Consider the following 21,086-nt stretch of genomic DNA (forward strand, 5'->3'; position numbering starts at 1 on the left):
AAAAACAAAAAACTTTCAATTGATTTTTTTGTGAAGCTGCTGTCAAAAAAGGGATCCCGTGTAAAAAACATGCTTTGGACCTGTTAGGGTGGTCTTTTATTGCAGTACCTTTTGATGTCAGCAAATGACCTCCTAATGCGGAAAATTCAACAGATGACTATTTTTAGTTTTCCAATACCTACAACGTCTAGAAACTGCAGTAAATAATTTGGAACAGTAGATTTATATAAAAAAAATTATCATTGCTCAAAAACATCTCAATTATTCTCTCACGGTAAAATGTATGCATGATTTAAAACAGTGTAATTACAGTATACTTTTTTAAAAATAGACTGCTAAATGATGGAGATGGTTGAAATGGCAAAAGGATTTAATAAGACAAAAATCATGTTCAAATGCTGCAATTGAAAAACGCAATGGTAACAGCAGTACTAAGACATTTACATAGTTTGAAGTTATGTCCAAGAGCTATCTTGAGTCAAACAAAAGCCACATTCTGAAATGTGCATGCATGCTAAATGTGATTAGTAAGACATCTAGTGGTCAGAAAAAGGGGGAAAAAAATAATACAAACCAGCCTGGAACTTTATTATGAGATGCATTTATTGTAGTTTTTGGAATCCAGTGACATAGACCCGAGAAAATGGTCCCCATCCCTCCCTCCCTGTTTACATACACAACCTGAGAGGGAGGGGCTGCAGGTGGGCCCTACCATGATCCCGCTTGTAGTCTTAAATTACAGAGATAATAAAGACACATCCAGGTGCATTTCCACATACGTACAACATGCATTCAAAAAAGGGATTTCAGGAAACAGTGCGTCTTGGTTCACTTCTCAAAAGAGTGACAAAACTATACACACACATCTCAAATGGTAAACTAAAGTGTCACCTGCAGACACTGTTCGTCAGGAGGCAACCATCCATCCACCCATTTTCTTTGCCGCTTATCCTCACGAGGGTCACGGGGAGTGCTGGAGCCTATCCCAGCTGTCACTAACGCAACTAAAAAAACAAAACAAAAAAAAAAAAAAAACAAACAAACAAAAAAACTATCTATATGGCCCAAAATCAGTCATTGAGTCAATACCGTCCGTTTGAGGAGAGGGAGGGAAAAAAGGCAGACAGACACTACGTATCATAAGAAAACATGTTTAAATATGGAAGTGGATAGTTCATATCATAAATTCATATTTACGTTTTTGCTTTTCAATCTTGATACACTTTAATGAGATTGCATCAGTCTCACTAAAAAACATATCTAGGTAAAACTACGTGTTCCCACTGAATGTCTCCCTGCTGTAGCTAAAGAAAAATAGCGAAGTTCCAGTCAAGTAGCACAGTGGGCTGTTGGTCCATTTAGGAGTGGTTCAGATTCAGTCCTCTTCGCTGCCACTGGCCGAATGCTCCTGAAACAAACAAATGTTTACTCGACTGATAAGCCTCATAAAATGCTTTTAAAAACATTTACAACAGCACAAATGCTTCACGACAATACTGTATACTGTGGGAACATGTGAAGAAGCCCCTTTCCTGTTCAAGCACGACTATACCTCACAACTCAAAACAAGGTCAAGCCATCCAAACTATGTGTACGTTTCAGTCATCTCGACGATTTAAGGAGAATTTGAATGATTAAAAATGTAGTCCTACTTTTAAAGATTTACCGTGACTCCTTCGAAAAACAAAATTCTTGACAAATATGGCCAAATAGCATAGTATTACCCTAGGCTTTTATTTACCCAGAAGGAATTGTTCTTTGTAGACAGCAGCATATTTTTCTTGAAGGTATGAAATTGCTTTCACAGTTGTAAGCAAGACTGTTGTTTAATTTCATGGCAGTCTTGATCCTTGGTGGTTTCTGTGTTAGACCTGAACATTCTAACCAATTTCCCTTCATTTGAAGCGAACGTTTACAGTGATAGATGTTGATAACTAGTACTTAGTGTGCACAATTGTTGGATTTGATGTTCACTAAATTCCTTGTACCTCCCTAATGTTTTGAGTACTGGTCTATCCAGTTTCATTCAATCGTGATCCCTCATAAAGAGTTAATAATGCTTATATATACACACATGTATGCATTTTCGAGTTTAGTGTGGATGTAAGAACATCCATCAATGCAATTTCAGGCATGAGGTGGGGTACACCCTGAACTAGTTGCCAGGACAACAGTTGCACTCACAGCCACACCTCTGGGCAATTTAGAGTTTCCAATTAATGTTGCATGTTTTTGGGATGTGGGAGGAAATTGGGAGTGCCTGGAAAAAACCCACCCATGCACAGGGAGAACACGCAAACTCCACACAGGCTAGATCAGAATATGAACTCCAGAACTGTGAGGTCAAAGGTCAAACAAGTTGTGCGATCATGCCGCTGATTAAAGAACATTTTTAAAAAATTTCCAATTGTTCATTCATGTACACTTTATGCAAATGTACAGTGTTAATCATTTAATAAAATAATTAAAGTCAATTAAATGCAAGCCCATAATGAGTGTATGTAAACATCCAAACAACTGTAAATTTTAAAATACTTATTGAGTGCACCATTTTTCTAAGCACTGGTTAAGTGAGGTGAAAGGGCAACCTTTGGAGTAGTAAGATGAAGAGGTCTCACCTCTTCCTGTTCGTCCTCACTGTCGTCATCGCTCACTACAGGTTTAGGCCGGACGCCTCGGCCCCTCCTTCGCTGTCCTTTTCCGCCACGCTCTCCCTTTTCTTTCCGGCTCAGTTTAATCTTTACCTTCACAGAACGGGCTGGGAGGGATCACATCTCGTCATTACCTCTGAACATTTGGAAGCATGATTTGGTACAATCTAACTGCAATTTCTGGGACTCACATTCAGACTCAGAACCTTCGTCAAGCTCTTCCTCATCTTCTTCGCTCTCCTCTCCTTCACTGTCCTCCTCCTTCTCGATCTTCTGTCTCACACTGGTGAAGACAGATTGGAGCACAATAGAGTCTTCGTAGATCTGGCGGTTTACAGAAAGCGGAAAAAGTTAGCCCAGGGATGTGGATTGGAAAATATACAAGGATACCTTGACTTGAGAGTTTGATGTCTTTGACCAATCTTGTAACTTAATTTACTGGTACATTAGGCGTGGGTAAAAATATTGAGTCAGTGGATTGCTATACTTTCTCCTACAAGTCTATCGATTCAGCAAAATCACAGAATTGATTCGCTTCCTGGTCAGATTGGGAGGGGAGGGGAAAGATTGCCTGTTGTATAGACAACAGCTGCACTTTTTTCTCCAACTTGTGTAAACTTTATTTGCACAAATATGTTATTGTTTAATGTTTCAATTTTATTACAATTTTTAAACCAAATAAACGCAAAGTTTACATGCAAGTAAGTTATTGTGCAGGAGGACTTTTTTTATAATTCTAAATCCCCTCCTCCCCCCCCCAAAAAAAAAAAAATTTAAGTAATGATCAAATTTAGGCATCTATAAACAACTAATTCTGCGAAGAGATGGCTCGTAACTTGGAGAGCTCGTACGTTAAGGGACTCACAAGTCAAGGCACCTCGCATTTGTAAAAAACAATTGGAAGTTGACACCAACCAGGGATCCTTCGAGGTTGAAAGTCTGAGCATTCTGACATAGCAGCATCACATCCTTCTCAAGGTCATTCAGGCTGCGGTATTTATGACTGCGGATCCTCTCCTGATAGATGGAACGGATGTCAGGTATGGATTGGCATGGAAAAAAATAGATATTTTTTTAAAAGTAAAAATGTCATACATACCTTGATCTTTCTGAAGTCTACTGGTTTGCGGATAAGTTCATAGTACTCTGGCAGCTCCTTGCGGGAAGGCAGCTGGATGAAGACCTCACTCAGTTGTCGTCCATTACTACTGAGGCGATAACACAGATGTAACCCAAATAACGCAGAGAACTAAAGTTACATGTACACTATGTTCCAGGTGGACATGGCAGCATTGGTTGCCCAAAAGTAGTGCCATGTGGGATTTAGCCCATTTTTTTTAAACTCTATATTTAGGCATTAGGAATTCAGTCTATTACATATCAGTGATGGGCTGCAGGGGAATGATTATAGTCGAAATCCAATATTATGAAAAAAATGAATTGTCAATCATTTTTTGCAAGGGTTACCCAGCCTTAGTCGTGCACCCCATTGTAATATGGACGACTTGAGTTTCTCATCTGCACTTAAACTGCTGTGGTGAATGTTGTGGCCGTTTAAATATTAGACTGGACATCCACAGCAATCACAGCCTATCCCGTACCCAGTGTTGACTCACAAACATCCCATTTAATCCACTGTGACCTTAAATGAGTCTGCCGGGAATGAAGTGTAAATGTAGAAAACTCAAGACAAAAAATTGTTCTCATAATAACTGTTTGCCAAACCAACAATTTAGCTCACCCGTCCTTGTATTTGATGACAGCATCGACTATCTTTTTCATTTTCTTGGTGAGGGAGGGAGGGTTGGGAGAGAGTTTCTCAGCAGGTGGCCGACCACGCTTCTTTGCTTTCTTCACCTCCTCGTCCTTATCGCGTCCTCGCCCACTGCTGGAGCTGGGTGTGGCGGGACCACAATCATGGTCGCGGTCTCGCTTGCGTTTTCTGGTTGTCTTTTTGTGCCGCACTTCCTCCTCGATGTCTTCCAAATTACCCTCTTCAATGGCCTATCGAACAGACATATTATAAAGTTTACCAATAACAGAAGTACATCTGTATTTTGAACTAGCTGCACATTGTGACAGACCTTCAACCACTGTTTCTCAGTGAGTGAGTCACTGTAGTCCACCTCCTTACGCTGGCGGGATCCTCTGCCAAACATCTTCTCCTCCTCCTCTTCGCATGTAAGCCTCTCAACCTCAGCGTCATCTTTCAAAATCCAGCCGGGCAGGTCATCCTCCTCCATCAGACGAGGTTTTCTCTTAGGGTTGCGGGCATCCTCGCGGCGTCTGTCGAGATCCATTCGCTGAAAATGACAATGTTACCGCAGGTTAGTGGATTCGGATTATTAAATGGCACCTCATGATTGAAAGTGGGTTGAGATTAACCATGAATTGTTCAAACTCTTCTTCACTTCTGGCAATCATCTGATTGACTGTCTCATCATCAGGCACTTCGTCTTCCTCCTGCAGAGAGATTCAAAAGTGGGATTGAGACAAAGCAACGGGCAGGCTATTCGGCTACCTGAGAGCTGTTGCTTTCAAAAAGAGAGTAACTTCAGCAAAGCAGAGCAGAAATCCTTCAGTGCCTGGTGTTATACTGCGTAAGCACGGACAACTGCATGTAAGAGCTTTGCAGCGATTAATGTTAAAATTAACCACCAAATAAGACGAGAAAAAAATAAGCAGGGACAGCAGAAAGAGGAGGAAAAAGTGTAGAAGATCAAGTATTATATTAACCATCAATGAGATGCATGGATGCATAAATCTAAAAGAGGAAAGGAAGGTTCTGGATTGACGAATTCCTGAGGAAAGAAAGATGAGAAATAGGGGGAAGAAAAATCAGAGAATGAAGATGTGGGAACAGCGCACAGGCAGATGTGGGTGGGTGGGCAATGTGGGAATGTTCAGATCACACCCACCCACGCCCCCCCAGTGCGGCAGCCTCCACGAGCCCCGACCTCATCCTGTTCCTCGTGCTCCAGAATGGCCTGTAAGAAGGCCCGGCGCTCACAGCCTGATGACTTCTGGTCAAACATGCCCGCCTGGATGACCTTCTGGTCCACGTTCAGCTTGTATTTGGCTGCTGCCAGAATCTTTTCCTCCACACTGTTGACAGTGCAGAGCCGAAGGACTCGAACCTCATTCTGCTGACCGATACGGTGGGCCCTGTCCTGAGCTTGCAGATCCTGTAAGATAAATGGAAAATTAGAAAAAGTATAAGCCTCCTTCCTCCTAAATATTTATAGCACTTAAATGTGGCAGTTCATCAAATTCATTTTAATCTCACACACACACCCAAGTAAATATAAAAATATTTCTTAGGGGCAAAAAAAAAAAAAATCCAAACCTATCTGGCCCAATGAGGAAAAACATAGTTCCCCTCTCAATCTAATGACTTATGACGACCTTTGGCAGCAATAACTGAACTTAATGGTCTGCGACAACCGTAGAAGAGTCTTTCGCATTGTTGTGGTGAAATTTTGGACCACATTTCTTTGCAGAATTGTTTTGTTTTGTCATATTAGAGGATTTTTTTTTTTTTTGCATGAACTGCTTGTTTAAGGTAATATAACTGCATGTCTTTTATATTTAACTCCAGACTTCAGATTTAAGTCTGGACTTTGACTTGACCACTCCAAAACCTTCATTTTGTTATTTAGTTTTTGTTTTTTTTATGGCCACATGGTGGCTTGGTGGTGTGTTTCAGGTAGTTGTCCCGCTGCCTATGTAATATGACAAATATTAAAAAAATAAAAAAACAGGACACAGCACCATGTATTTTGTAGAGCAACTTCAGAATAATAATAATTCTTCATTCAAACGTCAAGATCGTTCAACTCACCTAATCTGATACTACATTACCTGATGGGGATTCCAGTCGCTGTCAAAGATCACAACGGTGTCAGCAGACTGCAGGTTGAGACCCAAGCCTCCAGCTCGGGTGCTGAGCAAAAACACAAAGTACTCAGAGGCTGGGTCATTGAAAGTTTTCAACAGCATCCCGCGGTCCTCCGCCTTTGTAGTTCCTGTGAGAAGGGAATTCAAATGTATTGATATACTGTTTATGACGTGGGTTTTTTTTTTTTCATTTCATAATAGGAAATGTGGGCTAGCACAGTTGAAAGATTCTGGATTTGGTTCAGAACCTGTGAGGAGCTGCATGCTCTCTGTGCTCGTGTTGGTTCTCTCTCTATGAGAAAAATTTTAGGCTATGACAATCAGATTTCCATCTGAATATAAAAAGTGATGATCAATATGTGCACTTTCATTGTCAACAGAATTACCATATATGCATTTGTGAACTGTTTGGGGTGGGGGGGAGTTTCTCACCATCTAGACGTAGGTATTTAAAGTTGCGATAAGCAAAGTAGTCTTCCATGATGGTCATGAGTGAGGTCATCTGACAGAAGAGGAGCACTTTGTGGTTGGTGGCCCTCAGCTTCGGCAGGATACGATCCAGCAGCTCAAATTTCCCAGAGGAGCGGTACAAATCAGGACTGGACAGACAGAAGATTAGAATGAAGAATGAGCAAGGACATTTCTCAGGCCACACAATGCAGGCATGCCGTATAAACAGAGTTTATGCTATCCATACCCAGTCACGATTCCGCCAGAATAACCCAGATGCTCAGAGAAAGACTCCTGTAAAAACATATGCAAACTTTCTGAATTCTTTGCTCATCACATGTATTAACGTAAATTATTCTTAATATCCCATTCAACAAAAAATATGTATATGTACCTCAATGTGTTGGAACATGTAGGGGTGATTACAAATCTTTCTCAGCTGCATGATTGTGTTCATCAGTGTCTTTGTGCCACCTTTACCCTAGTGGAAAACAATGAAATTAACTTTTTCTCCCCAAACATTGTCATATATTAATGCTCTACCAATATATTTAAAACTCCTAAACTCTCTTTTTTTTACCTTCTTATCTTTTTCAGACCCATCTGTGAGCAAGACGCCCTTTGCTTGCATGTGTCTATACAAAACTCTTTGAAGGGCTGACATGTCACATTTGATCACATACTCCACCTAGAAGAAGACAGAAAAGGACAGTGAGGCACAGAGCGATCCTTTTATGATAATAAAGATAATCAATCAGTGTGGTATTTTTTATTCACTCATCTGACAGGCTATCACGTGGGAAATTCCAAACCTTCTCAGGAAGTTGCGCCTCAACCTCCTTTTTGAGCCGGCGTAGTAAGAAGGGCCGCAGCACCTTATGTAGACGCCGAATAATGAGAATGGTCTCTTCTTCATTGAGGTCAACCTGCAGGGAGGGGGAAATATAAGGAAGGGAGGATGAAACAACATTCAAAAGAACTATATAATGATTCAGTGGGGATTTATGTGTAAAGTAAAGTAATACTGTATTAAACCTATGTTGACACACTTGTGTTTACACCATATTGAGTATGTAAACTTGCAGTGATCTTAAACGGGACCAATTTTTGGAAAACTACAATCTTATGACTGATGCTCACTTTCTCTCCAGTCATGGCGAACGGGGCATTGAACCATTGTTCAAATGTGCTGCAACTTTTGAAAATGGTGGGCAGGAGGAAGTTGAGCAGGGCCCAGAGCTCGGGGAGCTTGTTCTGCAGAGGAGTGCCCGTGAGCAGCAGCCGACGTGGGGCCAGGTAGTGAGTGTTCAACACCTGGGTCAGCTTACAGTGATGGTTCTTCATACGATGGCCCTCGTCCACAATCATATACTTCCAGCGAAGCTTTTGGCGGAAATTATAGAAGTGTAATAAGTGAAGCACGGATTCCAAGTTCACAGTTTTGGCTCGAATGTGGATACGTACGTACCTTTGCTAACACCTGCTTGTCTTTAATGATGTACTCATATGTGGTGAGTAGCACATTGAACTTGCCACTACGCAAGATGGGAACAAATGCACGGCGGGCAGCTGGGGAGCCCTGAAAATTGAACACAATCACCCCAAATTATTATTAACTACTGAAGAGGTGATGTTCACAATGGAGCTTGATAAAACCTGAAAAACTGACCTTGTAGGAGACCTTCACAACAGATGGTGCCCACTTATCAAACTCATACACCCAGTTTGAAAGAGTTCTATGATGGGAAATTTGGATAAAGATTGGTTTGGATTGGATTAGTGTGTAAAAATAGATTTAAAAAAAAACATGCAAAGCCAAGCTGTCACATAAAAAGCAAAATTGAAATTGAAAAAACAAAAAAACTCAAGTCACTGAAATAAATAAATCACACTAAAAAAAAAAAACAAAAAAAACTATAATAACATGAGATCCAGGCTTTTTTTGTGGTCTGACAAAGTTATTCAATAAAAAGAAGCTATAAGCCCAGCCTTGACAAAAATAACAGTGCTCTTTAAGGAGAAGTTAGCCAATCAAAAAAAAAGAAGAATTTTTTGGTTGAAACTGTAATCACCACCTTATAGGACTTGAGAAAAATGTTTTAAACGTTTTTCCTCTCATTCTTTAATGCAAGGGTACCAACAACTCTGCCTGCGTGAACCAACACATATTGTTGCAATGATCAAAAATGACAATTTCTAGACTTACGAGAGCGGTACAATGATGAGGAAGGGCCCATTGATGCGCTTGTATTCCATGAGGTAGGTGATCAGGGCAATGGTCTGGATAGTTTTCCCCAGACCCATCTCATCAGCCAGGATGCCGTTTAAGTTGTTGTTGTAAAGTGATACCAGCCACTCTAGCCCTTTGATCTAGATTGAAAGGGAAAATTAGGATCATTTTTCTACTCTGCTAACTTTAAGTGAAAAATTAGCTATCCCCCCCCCCAACTTGTGTACCTGGTATTGTTTGAGCTGGCCATTGACCAACAGTGTAGACTGTCTGTCCACTTTCTCGGTGACTGCATGAGCAACGGCGTAGTAAGACTGCAGGCCTCGGTTGAAAGATGCACTTCCATACTCATCATCCACATCCTGTTTGGCATGCCTGTGGCAAATAAAAAGAATGTGAGTCACACGGTTAGAAAAAAAAAAGCCTCAAAAACAAAACCGTGCTTAAAAATCAATATTTGAAAGTAACAAAAAAGACATACTTCCATGGGTAGTATGAGTGGGAAAAATTACAGCGTAGGCAATTGTGGCCTTTATAAAAGTACAGTAATACAAAAACAGGAAATGCTCTTGGGCTTTTCAAAAGCATTTGATTTAGTTTTGGACTCCAATAATTATCTCTAGTTGGGCATCCACCACAGAAAGATAAAGATGGACTGCGACAAATGTTATGGTCTTCAGTATGGTGGAAAATTCCAAGGATAATGATGGTGTCTTACTCAATGATGTGCCGGACATCCACTTCAGAAACGTCTTCACTGTCTGGGTCAGGGATCTTCTTTTTCTCTTCGTTCTGAGCTGAAGCATGAGGTTTCTCATCCTCGTCCTTCACAAACAATGGAGTGAAAAGGTCAGGGAAAACCATAAAATTCACCTTTCTTCTCTGGTTATGAAGATTAAACTTGATCAGCATACCTCATCTTCCTCCTCCTCTTCTGAGCCACTGTCTTCACTGTCTGAACGTGGCGCCACTTCATAGCTTTAAAAAGCCAAATTATTAAAAAAATGTAAGTTTTTAATTCTGCCCAAGGAGACTCGATGGTTGAAAACAGGATATTCATCCATACGGTAAATAGATGAGTGTTTATGGAGCAAAGCATTATACACATGTAGACTACAATGGTGTATATTATAAAGTACAATATAAGTGTATATAAAGTATAGTATAAGTGAGAGACACATGAGGCATTGTACCGACCCTGGGTTCATTTCAAGCCAAGTTTCCAGCTGACCCGCCTTAGGTGCATCAACCCCAGTCAGGATTTTTCCGCTGTCCACATGGATGACCTTCACTGGGAGGTCACTCATTTGACTGGTCTCATCCAAAGGCTGGGAGACCAGAAATAAATTGTCAAATTAATTCTACAAATGTAGATTATGAATTAAACTCAATCAATCTTATTACATGATATTATAACACACGCCCTTAGGCACAAGCGAATATGAATTGTCTATTGTCTGTCTAATTATTTAGTTTGTTGAACCGTGCACTCCTTGACATCAAGGAGGCACACGGAAGAAAAGGGAATGACACAAATCTAAGCACATCCCATTTCAAAGTCTCCTTTTTCTCTTGGCTTGTCCCGTTAGGGGTCGCCACAGCATGTCATCTTTTTCCATCTAAGCGTATCTCGTGCATCCTCGTCACTAACACCCACTGTCCTCATGTCCTCCCTTACAACATCCATCAACCTTTTCTTTGGTCTTCCTCTCGCTCTTTTCCCTGGCAGCTCCATCCTCAGCACCCTTCGACCTGTGTACTCCCTCTCTCGCCTCTGAACATGTCCAAACCATCGAAGTCTGCTCTCTCGAACCTTGTCTCCAAAACATCCAACTTTGGCTGTCCCTCTAATGAGTTCATTCCTAATCCTATCCAACCTGCTCACTCCAAGCGAGAACCTCAACATCTTCATTTCTGCTACCTGTTGTTTCTTCAGTGCCACCGCCTCTAATCCGTACATCGTGGCAGACCTCACCAGTTTTATAAACTTTGCCCTTCATCCTGCCAGATACTCTTCTTTCACAAACCAGACACCTTCCGCCAACTGCTCCACCCCGCTTGGACCAGTTTCTTCACTTCCTTACCATACTTTCCATTGCTCTGTATTGTTGACCCCAAGTATTTGAATTCGTCCACCTTCGCTATCTCTTCTCCCTGGAGCTTCACTATTCCTCCTCCACACAACATATACTACACATATAAACATATATTCTGTTTTACTTCGGCTAATCTTCATTCCTCTCCTTTCAAGCGTGTACCTCCATCTTTCTAACTGTTCCTCCGCCTGTTCCATGCTTTCAATGCAGATCACAATATCATCTGCGAACATCATGGTGCAAGGGGAATCCAGTCTAACCTCGTCTGTCATCCGATCCATTACTACCACAAACAGGAAGGAGCTCAGGGCGGAACCCTGATGCAGTCCCACCTCCACCTTAAATTCTTCTGACACACCAACGGCACATCTCACCGCTGTTCTGCTACCCTCATAAATGTCCTGTACTAGTCTAACATATTATACATACAACACCAGACTTGTGAATGCAGTACCACAGTTCCTCTCTTGGTACTCTGTCATAGGCTTTCTCTAGGTCATCCCGTTTCAAAGTAAGAACACATAAACCAGGGCTTATTGGCATTTCAATGACATATTTTAATCTTAAACATCCAATCTCACCTCTCCATCAGGTCCAAGAGCAGCAGTACCACCCTCGGCGGCCTCTGGCTTCTGAAACGATTAAAGACACAAGACAATGACTAAGACTTGAAAAACCCAAAAATTGAAGACTTGCTGTAATTTATGCTAAATATATAGTTACCTTCTTTTTCTTCTTCTTTTTCTTCTCTTTGAGAGCTTGTGCAGCTTTGTGGGCTCGCACCAGCTCAGTGAGGTTGGCCACATATTCATCTGTCTGCTGTAAGAGGTAGGCCAGACGCTTATCCTTTTTCTGGTCAATAAGTTTACGATAGCCCTCCTCGTCTTCGGCCTGGAATAAAAGAAAAACATACACTGTGATGGTCCTACTGGATGCACTCATTTATGAAATTTGATAAATGTGTACTTATAGGTGCAAGAAAGATTTGAGCAACATCTCACCATCAGCCTCCGCATTCTCTCTTTTTCAATGCGCTCATTTTCTTTCTTCTGCTCACGCTCAGTGTTTGCATGGTAGGTAGCGATTGCTTTGGTGGCCTTCTGAATCTTGGCAGTGATGGAGCGATGGTACTCCTTAAAGTCCTTGGCGTGCTGCAGTATGCTGTTGAGGTATTCCTATGAAGGATAAACAAAACCAGAAGCTAATATTTTCACCCTAAACCTTTAAAGTTTTAATCTGTCAAGTCTCCAATTCATTAAAATATTTCAGAACAAGGCACAAAGAGACCTGACATCAGTGATGAATACTTCCTGAAGAGAGTCATTAAATCAGTAATAATTTTCATGATTCTGGATCATGTGGTTCCATTAAGCAAATCCTACATACACAGAAAAATCCTCAGACTATAAATGAAAAAAAGAAAAAAAAATAATAATAATAAATAAAAAAAGCTAGTTTCTAACAGCTGCTTAGGCCACCTCACACTGCATACCTGGTGTTTCTGTCTTCGTTTGCGTTCTTGTTCAATCTTCTGTTGTTTTTCAAGCTTCTCTGTGATACGGGCCTCACGTAGAGACTGACGCTTGCTTCGTTTGTAGGCCTTGGCATTAAGAGCAGTTTCTAGAGCGGTGTCCCGACGCATGCAGACCACCACCTCTTGGCGTAGCTGAAAGATTACAAAAATAAATAAAAAAAGCAAAAACTGTTAAATGCAAAACAAATGGAAGATTAAGTAAGTTAGCAGTCACATATGGTGTAACAAAAGTAGTTTGTACCTGTCTCTGGAAGTTAAGCAGCCTCAGGGCTTTGAGCTCTATGGTCGCTTTGGTACGTAGGTCACCTGCAAGGGAGCCAGGTAGATTCTCCAGTTCCTGAATACGGTGAGCAATACGGGCTTGTAGCCTGCAAGACACGGAGAATGGACGCCGTTTTGAAAATTATACTAAGAGCAATTATTACATTTCGAAATGCAAACAGAATAGTGAATCTGAAATAATAATTCAAATAAACAGTTTGAAAATAACTAATTCTTCTTACCTGAACTCCCTTTCCTGGAGGATCTCCACTGGGTCCAGCCCTCTGGGTTTTTGGATAGGGGTTATACGATTCTGTTTCTGGTGAAGCATCATGGGAGGTGGCTGTGCAGGCTGACCCGGAGACTGTGTCTGAGGGGGCATTACTGGTGAGGCAGCAGGTGGCACAGAGGGAGGAGCAGGAGAAGGTCTGCCTGTTGACTGAGGAGGAATCAGCTTCTGAGGAGGATTGGATGGTGCTGCAGCATTCACCATTGGTCCTGCGAGAGAGGGATCAGATTGGATTTTTATCAAAGGCAATGTTAAAACACTACTGCCTGAAGTAAGTACAGGGTGCTTTTACTAATCAGTGCGATAAACTTTTTTTCCTCCACAAATGGAAAAAAACTGAGCCCACAATTAAAGCACTGATTCCATCTTCACTTGGAGCACTTCCACAAAGCACTGAACACTTTATCAGTGTACGGAACTGCATAAGCTTGGCTGTGGTACATGCAGAAGACTAATTGAATAACACAAAAAAAAACACCCCCAAAATGGATAATTTCATCAAAAACTTGCATGTGTGCCAGTCATTACAAACTAGCAATATTTTTGTGTCCACATTATACATACATCATGTGCAGGACAGTGATGAGATGAACCTATACATACCTTCAGGCCATGATTTAGGAGGTCCATTGGCAGGCTGGCCTTGCATGCCTAGGGGAACTCCTGCCGGTCCAGGGGGTGGCATGTTTGGACCAACCATGCCTGAAAGCACATCTGTTTTAGATAGACTTTACATAATCAGGATTTTTGGGGGTGATCAACTGAGTTTGGGGGAAAAAAAAAAACGATAACCCATTACCGATCCCAAATTATAATAACAATAAATAGTGCATCTTTCTTCATCAATTTATGCCAGTAAAGCATAATGACAGACAGAACCAATGAATGGTCTCTATGAGATGGCAGGCAAGTACGTACAGTAATTAATGTATCCACTTTTTGCAACATTTTTGTTTGCTGGTCTGACGTGAGATTTTTCAATTGTAAAACATGTGCCTTGGCTCCATAAAGGTAGGAAATCACCGCTGTAGTTAGGTCATATGTTCTAATGAGTGAGGTCAAACCAACATTACAACACAACAGAATTAACGGTTGTTAACTTACTGTAATTAAATTAATGTAATTCAATTTCACACAATTCAAAACATTACAGCATGATTTGACAATACACCTGCATGTTCCCTTACAACAATTAGTGCCAGCACTGACTTGCTAGGCTACATAACATTTCGTTGCCCGCTTGCAAGACGTATCATATTAAAACTGTGAACATACCTCAAGTAAGCCTTAAACGAACATTCTCTCCCGAGCAGTGGTGACCAACACGTCCCCCTCCCCCCTCTGTTCTTATAAACACAAGGCACGATCCATTGTTATCTTTGCCGTGTTAACGAGTGTATTTGGTCACGTTTGCTTTGACAGGATGAGGCCTAGTGATCGGAAAAAAATGGGATGTGATGGGATTGTAATATAGCAGTCGTCTGACATAGTGCAGTCATGAAAGTGCAAATCTGTCTTGTCGTCTGATCTGGTTATTACTCGTTGTCTGTCTCACGCCACCGGAATTTTTTTTTTTTTTTTTTTAAATAACTTCAATGGTGCCCAAATATTTACAGTAGTAGATCAAAAGACAGGTGACAAGGTAAAAATTAACTAGCTTTTGGATTTGACTATTACATACATGATGGCACCGTGCAGCGAGTGTCGTTTGTGGAGTCGATCAAAGATATTGGCAAATTATGACATTAAAGCTGATCAGCAGAAAATGATAATTATCAGCCACTACCTATGAGATCGGTGTGAAGTCTAGTTTTAACAAGGGTAACTGGAGACCTTGTGGTAGCGCAAATTTCCTCTGCCAGACTACTCAAACATTTAAAATGTTAAAACTGGGAAAGCTTAGCTCATCGAGATAAAAAAAAAACAAATGTTTCTAAGCATCCTTCCTTTGCTCACCATGAGGTCTATTGTAATTGGCCTGAGCTGGTCCTGACCCTGGTCCACCCACAGGTCCTGCAGAAGGGGGCATGTTGGGCATGGGCTGTTGCTGCATCCCAGGCATGGGCCTCTTTCCTTGCACGGCCATCTGCAAGTGGTCTGGTAAGGGCTGACTGCGTGCGAGCATTTTGTAGGCCATAATCTGAGCCCTGAGCTGATGCAACTGGTTCTGGTTGAAAGGCGTGGGTCCTGCTGACCCACCAGGTCCACCTACACCGCCACTTGGTCCACCTGGACCAGGAGGACCCCCACGGTTGGGTTGTCCTATTCCCTGATTCGGGTCACCGGTACCTTCCATTGGACCACCCCCTGGACCAGATGGACCACCAGGCATCATGGAACCAGACGGAGGACCATTAGCTGGGACTGGGCTTGGTGCATGCTCCGAGCCTCCCAACGGAGAGGGATAACCTGCCGAGCAAGAATGCAGGGATTAATTAATTTAAGCACCTTTTTTTTTTAGAAACGGAATTGAATATGTTCAGGAGCTGGATAACAAGACAGAACACCCGGCCGAATGAAAAGGTTTAACGGAATTGTTAAAATTGTATAAATGAAGAAGTGGGCAGGACTAAAAAGTGATGCATTTCCTTTGTTTGGCTAAATAATATTTCAAGACAGAAGTTTGTAAGACTTCGGTCTCAAGAACTTTTTTTTATCTTATATATGCCTATCAAAGTATATTCACACATTTATGATCCTGTAGATGGAACAATGTTTTCCAGTTACTTTAGTTCGTCACCCTTACTCTTCTTCAACAATCATTTTTGTTGTATGAAAATGAAAGTTGCACTTCTCATTGTCTTTATGTAAGATGCCTGCTCATGCTGCCAAATTTACAACACAAGAGGAAAAACCGGCTAGTTGTGTTCTTAGTGTCTCTCTCTCCCTCACTCGCCTTTGTGTTAACTATGCTTGGATGACTGGCTTGTCTATTATGAATATGTGCATTTGCTCAGGGAAAATAAAATGAAATGCTTCACCATTTTATCTCCCTTTCGACCAAATGTAAATTCACAATTTGGTCAAATTAGAAACAGGGGGTGCAAGTCCTAATATTATATAGTCCCCTCGAAATGTATTGGAATGGCAAGGTCAAGTCCTTTGTTTTTGTTGTAAACAGAAAACATTTTGGTTCCATATTAAAAAATGAGAGACAAAAATTCAGAATTCGTCTATGGGAGAAAAGCAAACCATTTTGAAGATGAGAAGTGAGGTAAGATTGATCAGCCCAATTGCAGAAACATGAGGCATAGCCAATACAACAATTTGAATTGTTTGGAAAAAGGAACTACTGGCGTACTGAGCAACAGACGTCGAACAGGTCGGCCAAGCATATCAACAGCAGTTGACAGTAACATTGTGAGAGTTGTGAACAAACACCCAAAGACAAGAGTCAGCGACATCACTGCCAATCTCCACATGGCAGGGGTGAAATTATCACAATCCATTGTTCAAAGACGACTTCAAGAGAAGAAATATACACGGCATGCCAAAAGACGCAAACCACTCATTAGGAAAAAGAATCGAAAGGGCAGATTTTGCAAAGTACAGAGGTGAGCCACAAAAGTTTTTCAACAAAGTTCTATGGACTGATGAGACAAGGATTAACCAAAGTGATGGAAAGGCCAAAGTATGTTGAAAGAATCGATCTGCTTATGATCCAAAACACACAAACTTATCTGTGATCCATGGTAGAGGCAATGTAATGGCTTAAGCTTCCATGGCTGCTTCTGGAACGAGCTCATTAGTCTTAATTGATTATGTAACTCATGATGTTAGCAGCAAAATAAATTATTAAATCTACAAAGCCATTTTGCCAGGAGATTTACAGAAAAACTCAACCAAACTAATTGGAAGAAGCTTCATCATCCAATAAGACAATAACCCAAAACACAGTTCGAAACAACAAAGGATTTCAGGGGGGAAAATGGAATGGCCAAGTTGATCACAATACCTTAACCCGGTAGATAGCTCCTGAAGAGGAGAAACAAGAACTGAAAGAGGCTGCAGTAAAGGCCTAAAAAAGCATTTCAAATGAAGAATGCAACAGTCTGGTGAAATCAATGGGTCGCAGGTTTTTGCAGTTGTTGGAACAAAGGGTTATGGCACCAAATATTAAACATTCACTTGGGTAATTTAAAATAGTCTATTCCAATACTTTTGCTGACTTGAAAGTGGGTGGCTTCAAACAAAAGGTGCTTTATCCTGGGTTGTTTAAAACATCTAGATCTAAATGGCATTAAAAACAAAAGCTGGAATTCTGAACTTTTGTCTGATGTTCATCTTTTGATCTGAAACCCAAATGTCTTCAGTATCCAACAAAAACAAAGGATTGACCTTAAGGTTTCAATAATTTTGGAGAGGATTTTATGTGCAATGTCCACGTGTTTTAACAACCAAAAATCAGATCATCCTCACTAATGTAGCGGTTCGGATTACAGTACTTACATTTTGTTTAGTGCATTAGCCATCCAGAGATTTATTGTCATCATGACATGGCAATTTGCTAAAAGGTGTGAGTAACGAATCTCTGACTTTAGTTCCAGCAAGATAACATTTACAAGCCTAGATGCCGCTCACTTGTTACAGTTACATAAACTGTATAATTAAGACTACAGGATAACAGGATTTCCTTTGTGAGAACAAGAATCTATCAAGTTGCAAACAATGAACCAAGTTTGTTTTCCTTAAAGGATTTTCTGTCAAGAAAGCTGAATAACAGTGTTTTTTTTCCCCCCATCTCTTGAATGTAACCAATTTTAATCACTGCTAAAAGACTCCAAACTGCTTCCCGTTAGTTTTTTCCAAATAAATAAAATCCTGCAACACTTATTTTTTTAACCCCCTGTTACTTAACTCAGCTAGATCATAAAGTGAGAAAGTCCCTCCAAACTGTATTATCCACCCATCCATTTTCTTTGCCACTTATCCTCACGAGGGTCGTGGGGAGTGCAGGAGCCTATCCCTGCTGTCAACAGGCAGGAGGCGGGGTACACCCTGAACTGGTTGCCAGCCAATCGCAGGGCACATAGACACAAACAGTTGCACTCACAATCGCACCTAGGGGCAATTTAGAGTGTCCAATTCATGTTGCATGTTTTTGTGATGTGGGAGGAAACCAGAGTGCCCAGAGGAAACCCACACAGGCATGGGGTAGAATATGTAAACTCCACACAGGCAGGTCCGGGATTGACCCCGGGACCTCAAAACTGGGAGGCCAACACTTTACCAGCTGATCCACCGTGGCGCCAAGCTGATCCACTGTGGCGCCAAACTGTATTATAGTCATGACAATTCAGTCTAAATTCCTGAGCTCTGAAAATCCATCATAGTGAAGGTGGTCAAAAGTCATCTGAATCCATGGACACTTTTGTGGCCTTGTGATGCAATACCTTGTGAATGCTGGTCCATGGGGCTAGGAGGTGGCCCCATCCCACTGTGTCCACCTGGTCTCATGCCCATGACTTTCATTTGATTGTAGCGAGGGTCATCAGGCATGCCCTTCTCATGCATGGCATCCATTGGCTGAATTAAAGGTACACAATTATTAAACCAATTGAATTTGAATATTATATTTTGAACTGGATTCTAAAGCAATAAAAAAAGCTACTACAAATATTATAAACTTGGTTTAAACTGCAACTCAATTTATTCAACAATCATGATTACAAATGGGTGACCAATAACAGATGATAGCGAAGGAGCAAAGTTGTTTTTTTTTAGCATACTATGCTTTCCAAGTCACCATTTTTCAACACAGACGGAATATTCTAATTAAATAAAATAAGTTAAAATGGAAAAAGTTTTATGTACTTTGTGCATCTGGTGCATGTTTTCCTGAGGATATCCTGAGGGTCCCTGTGGAGGGTGTGAGTGTCCAGATCCAGGAGGTCCTGGACTGGGCCCCATCATACTATGGGCAGAGCCAGGTGAAGGACCTGGACTTGGGCCCATCATACCACCTGGAGATAGACCTGGGCCAGGGGAAGGACCGGGTCGGGGTGTCCCTCCCATGGGGGGGTCAGGAGTGGACATCTCTCAGGGGAGAGTGGGGATGTGAGACTGCAAGAAGTACCCCTATTTAAAAAAAAAAAAATTACATTACCAATAATTTTAACAAAGTTAATAGAAACTATAAGGAGACATATCTCCAATATGAACTTTTGTATACACATGTATACACACATATGTCAAATGGTAAACTAAAGTGTCACCTGCAGACACTGTTGGTCAGGAGGCAACCATCCATCCATTTTCTTAGCCGCTTATTCTCACAAGGGTCGCGGGGAGTGCTGGAGCCTATCCCAGCTGTCAACAGACAGGCGGCAGGGTACACCCTGAACTGGTTGTCAGCCAATCGCAGGGCACATTGAGACAAACAGCCATACTCACAATCACACCTCGGGGAAATTTAGTGTCCAATTAATGTTGCATGTTTTTGGGATGTGGGAGGAAACCGGAGTGCCCGGAGGAAACCCACGCAGGCACGGGGAGAACATGCAAACTCCATACAGGCGGGTCCGGGATTGAACCCGGGACCTCAGAAATGCGAGGGCAACTCTTTCAGCTGTGCCACGGAGGCAACCAAATCATAAAAAATAAACACTGGAATAATGTATACATTGCGTACACCTCATACTCCAAAATTAATTATACATTTGCATATTTAAAGAAAACGTTGTAATTATTTGATACATCTACGAGAGCAGTACAGGCATCAATCGGTTTCATTGCAACTCAAGAGTATACTTCTCATAAAGTTAGACATGATCAATATAGACACTTTTAACTACCCAGTAGAAGAGTGTCTATAGGTAAACATTCGTAAAAGAGTAGAAAGTGATCAAACTATTATTAATATTTTTAGCCAAGCTAACGTCAGCTGGGCCTAGCTTGTTTCATTGTCAACGTTACTTTGTGTCGGTTGTTATAACTGTTACTCTATAACGCTATACTTGTCGTTAACTATTTAAATAATATCGCCGTTAACGTCACATAGAATCGTGCTTTCTAAAAACGCCGTCCACACTTAGGTATGCGAGGTAAAAACAAAACAAAATAGTGAGCGAACAAAAGTTATCTTATGACGGGAGCTAAACTGCTAGCGGGGTTAGCCGAGTTAGCTTAGCCGGCCATGCTCTGGAGGCCAATTAGACAAACAACTCCATTCGGACGAGTTGTTTGTTTAAAAGCGGCGGCGATCCGAAGTGCGGCGCATCCTTCGTCGCTTTCGTCGATTGATCCAATGCGCCTCCCGTACCCTCGACTCTACTGCGCTCGCAACACATTTCCAAATATCATTTTCATTCATTGCTCGCAGTCGCGCCACCGCCGGTTAACTGTTGTGCTGTCCGTCTTCTCCGAAACATTACCCAACGTACAAGCACCAAGCCATCCTGGAACGGTGTTGTCGTTCACAAATGCCAATCCCTCAATCCGCCAACAACATCGAATTTGACTTACACGAACAGTGAACAGCGGTGTTTAAAATCTTGCCGGTCACCGAGTCTCTTGGTTTTCTTCCCTGCCAGAAAACAAAGAGCGACCAACCCAGTCGATTTTCCTCACCCCTCCTCCTCCCTGAGTAAAGCGTAACTGCCTGGACGGCTCGACAGCGCCCCCTTTCCACCGCCTCTCACTGCCTGGAGGCCCCGCGAGTGCGGCGACGCATGCCCGA

The 21,086-nt window shown here is 41.6% G+C and overlaps 1 protein-coding gene across 5 annotated transcripts; it reads right to left on the minus strand.

Annotated features, from left to right (window-relative positions):
• Window positions 1–603: 603 nt before the first annotated feature.
• Window positions 604–21,076, minus strand: smarca4a (SWI/SNF related, matrix associated, actin dependent regulator of chromatin, subfamily a, member 4a). 5 transcript variants are annotated; one of them, XM_061845987.1, is made up of 34 exons: window positions 20,873–21,076; window positions 19,223–19,486; window positions 18,802–18,934; window positions 15,365–15,817; window positions 14,012–14,110; window positions 13,362–13,617; window positions 13,100–13,226; window positions 12,817–12,990; window positions 12,326–12,499; window positions 12,048–12,215; window positions 11,906–11,956; window positions 10,426–10,556; window positions 10,143–10,206; window positions 9,947–10,053; window positions 9,456–9,603; window positions 9,205–9,368; window positions 8,668–8,734; window positions 8,467–8,577; window positions 8,139–8,381; window positions 7,811–7,924; window positions 7,579–7,686; window positions 7,393–7,479; window positions 7,246–7,292; window positions 6,981–7,147; window positions 6,513–6,676; window positions 5,570–5,836; window positions 5,037–5,114; window positions 4,736–4,954; window positions 4,393–4,655; window positions 3,751–3,859; window positions 3,567–3,668; window positions 2,843–2,975; window positions 2,619–2,758; window positions 604–1,408 (listed from the first exon to the last, which is right to left on the minus strand). In XM_061845987.1, exons 2-34 carry the CDS (start codon window positions 19,442–19,444, stop codon window positions 1,376–1,378), a joined length of 4,923 nt encoding a protein of 1,640 aa, XP_061701971.1. In that variant the 5' UTR covers window positions 19,445–19,486; window positions 20,873–21,076; the 3' UTR covers window positions 604–1,375. The 5 variants fall into 5 exon arrangements, with proteins under 5 accessions (XP_061701971.1, XP_061701974.1, XP_061701973.1 ...); XM_061845990.1 differs by having other exon boundaries at window positions 5,609–5,836; window positions 20,873–21,075; XM_061845989.1 differs by having other exon boundaries at window positions 3,751–3,856; window positions 20,873–21,075.
• Between the last annotated feature and the right edge of the window lie 10 nt (window positions 21,077–21,086).

The sequence above is a fragment of the Syngnathoides biaculeatus genome, chromosome 16 (assembly GCF_019802595.1).
Source record: "Syngnathoides biaculeatus isolate LvHL_M chromosome 16, ASM1980259v1, whole genome shotgun sequence".
NCBI lineage: Eukaryota > Metazoa > Chordata > Actinopteri > Syngnathiformes > Syngnathidae > Syngnathoides > Syngnathoides biaculeatus.

What these genes read in the sequence shown, in the direction of transcription:
- smarca4a (XM_061845987.1), bottom strand. Translation starts at nt 19,444, where the DNA reads ATGTCCACTCCTGACCCCCCCATGGGAGGGACACCCCGACCCGGTCCT. An exon ending in CATGGACCAGCATTCACAAG is followed by an intron (nt 15,818 to 18,801) that starts GTATTGCATCAC and finishes CTTGCTCGGCAG; the next exon opens with GTTATCCCTCTCCGTTGGGA. An exon ending in ACAAGCAGGTGTTAGCAAAG is followed by an intron (nt 8,382 to 8,466) that starts GTACGTACGTAT and finishes TTCCGCCAAAAG; the next exon opens with CTTCGCTGGAAGTATATGAT.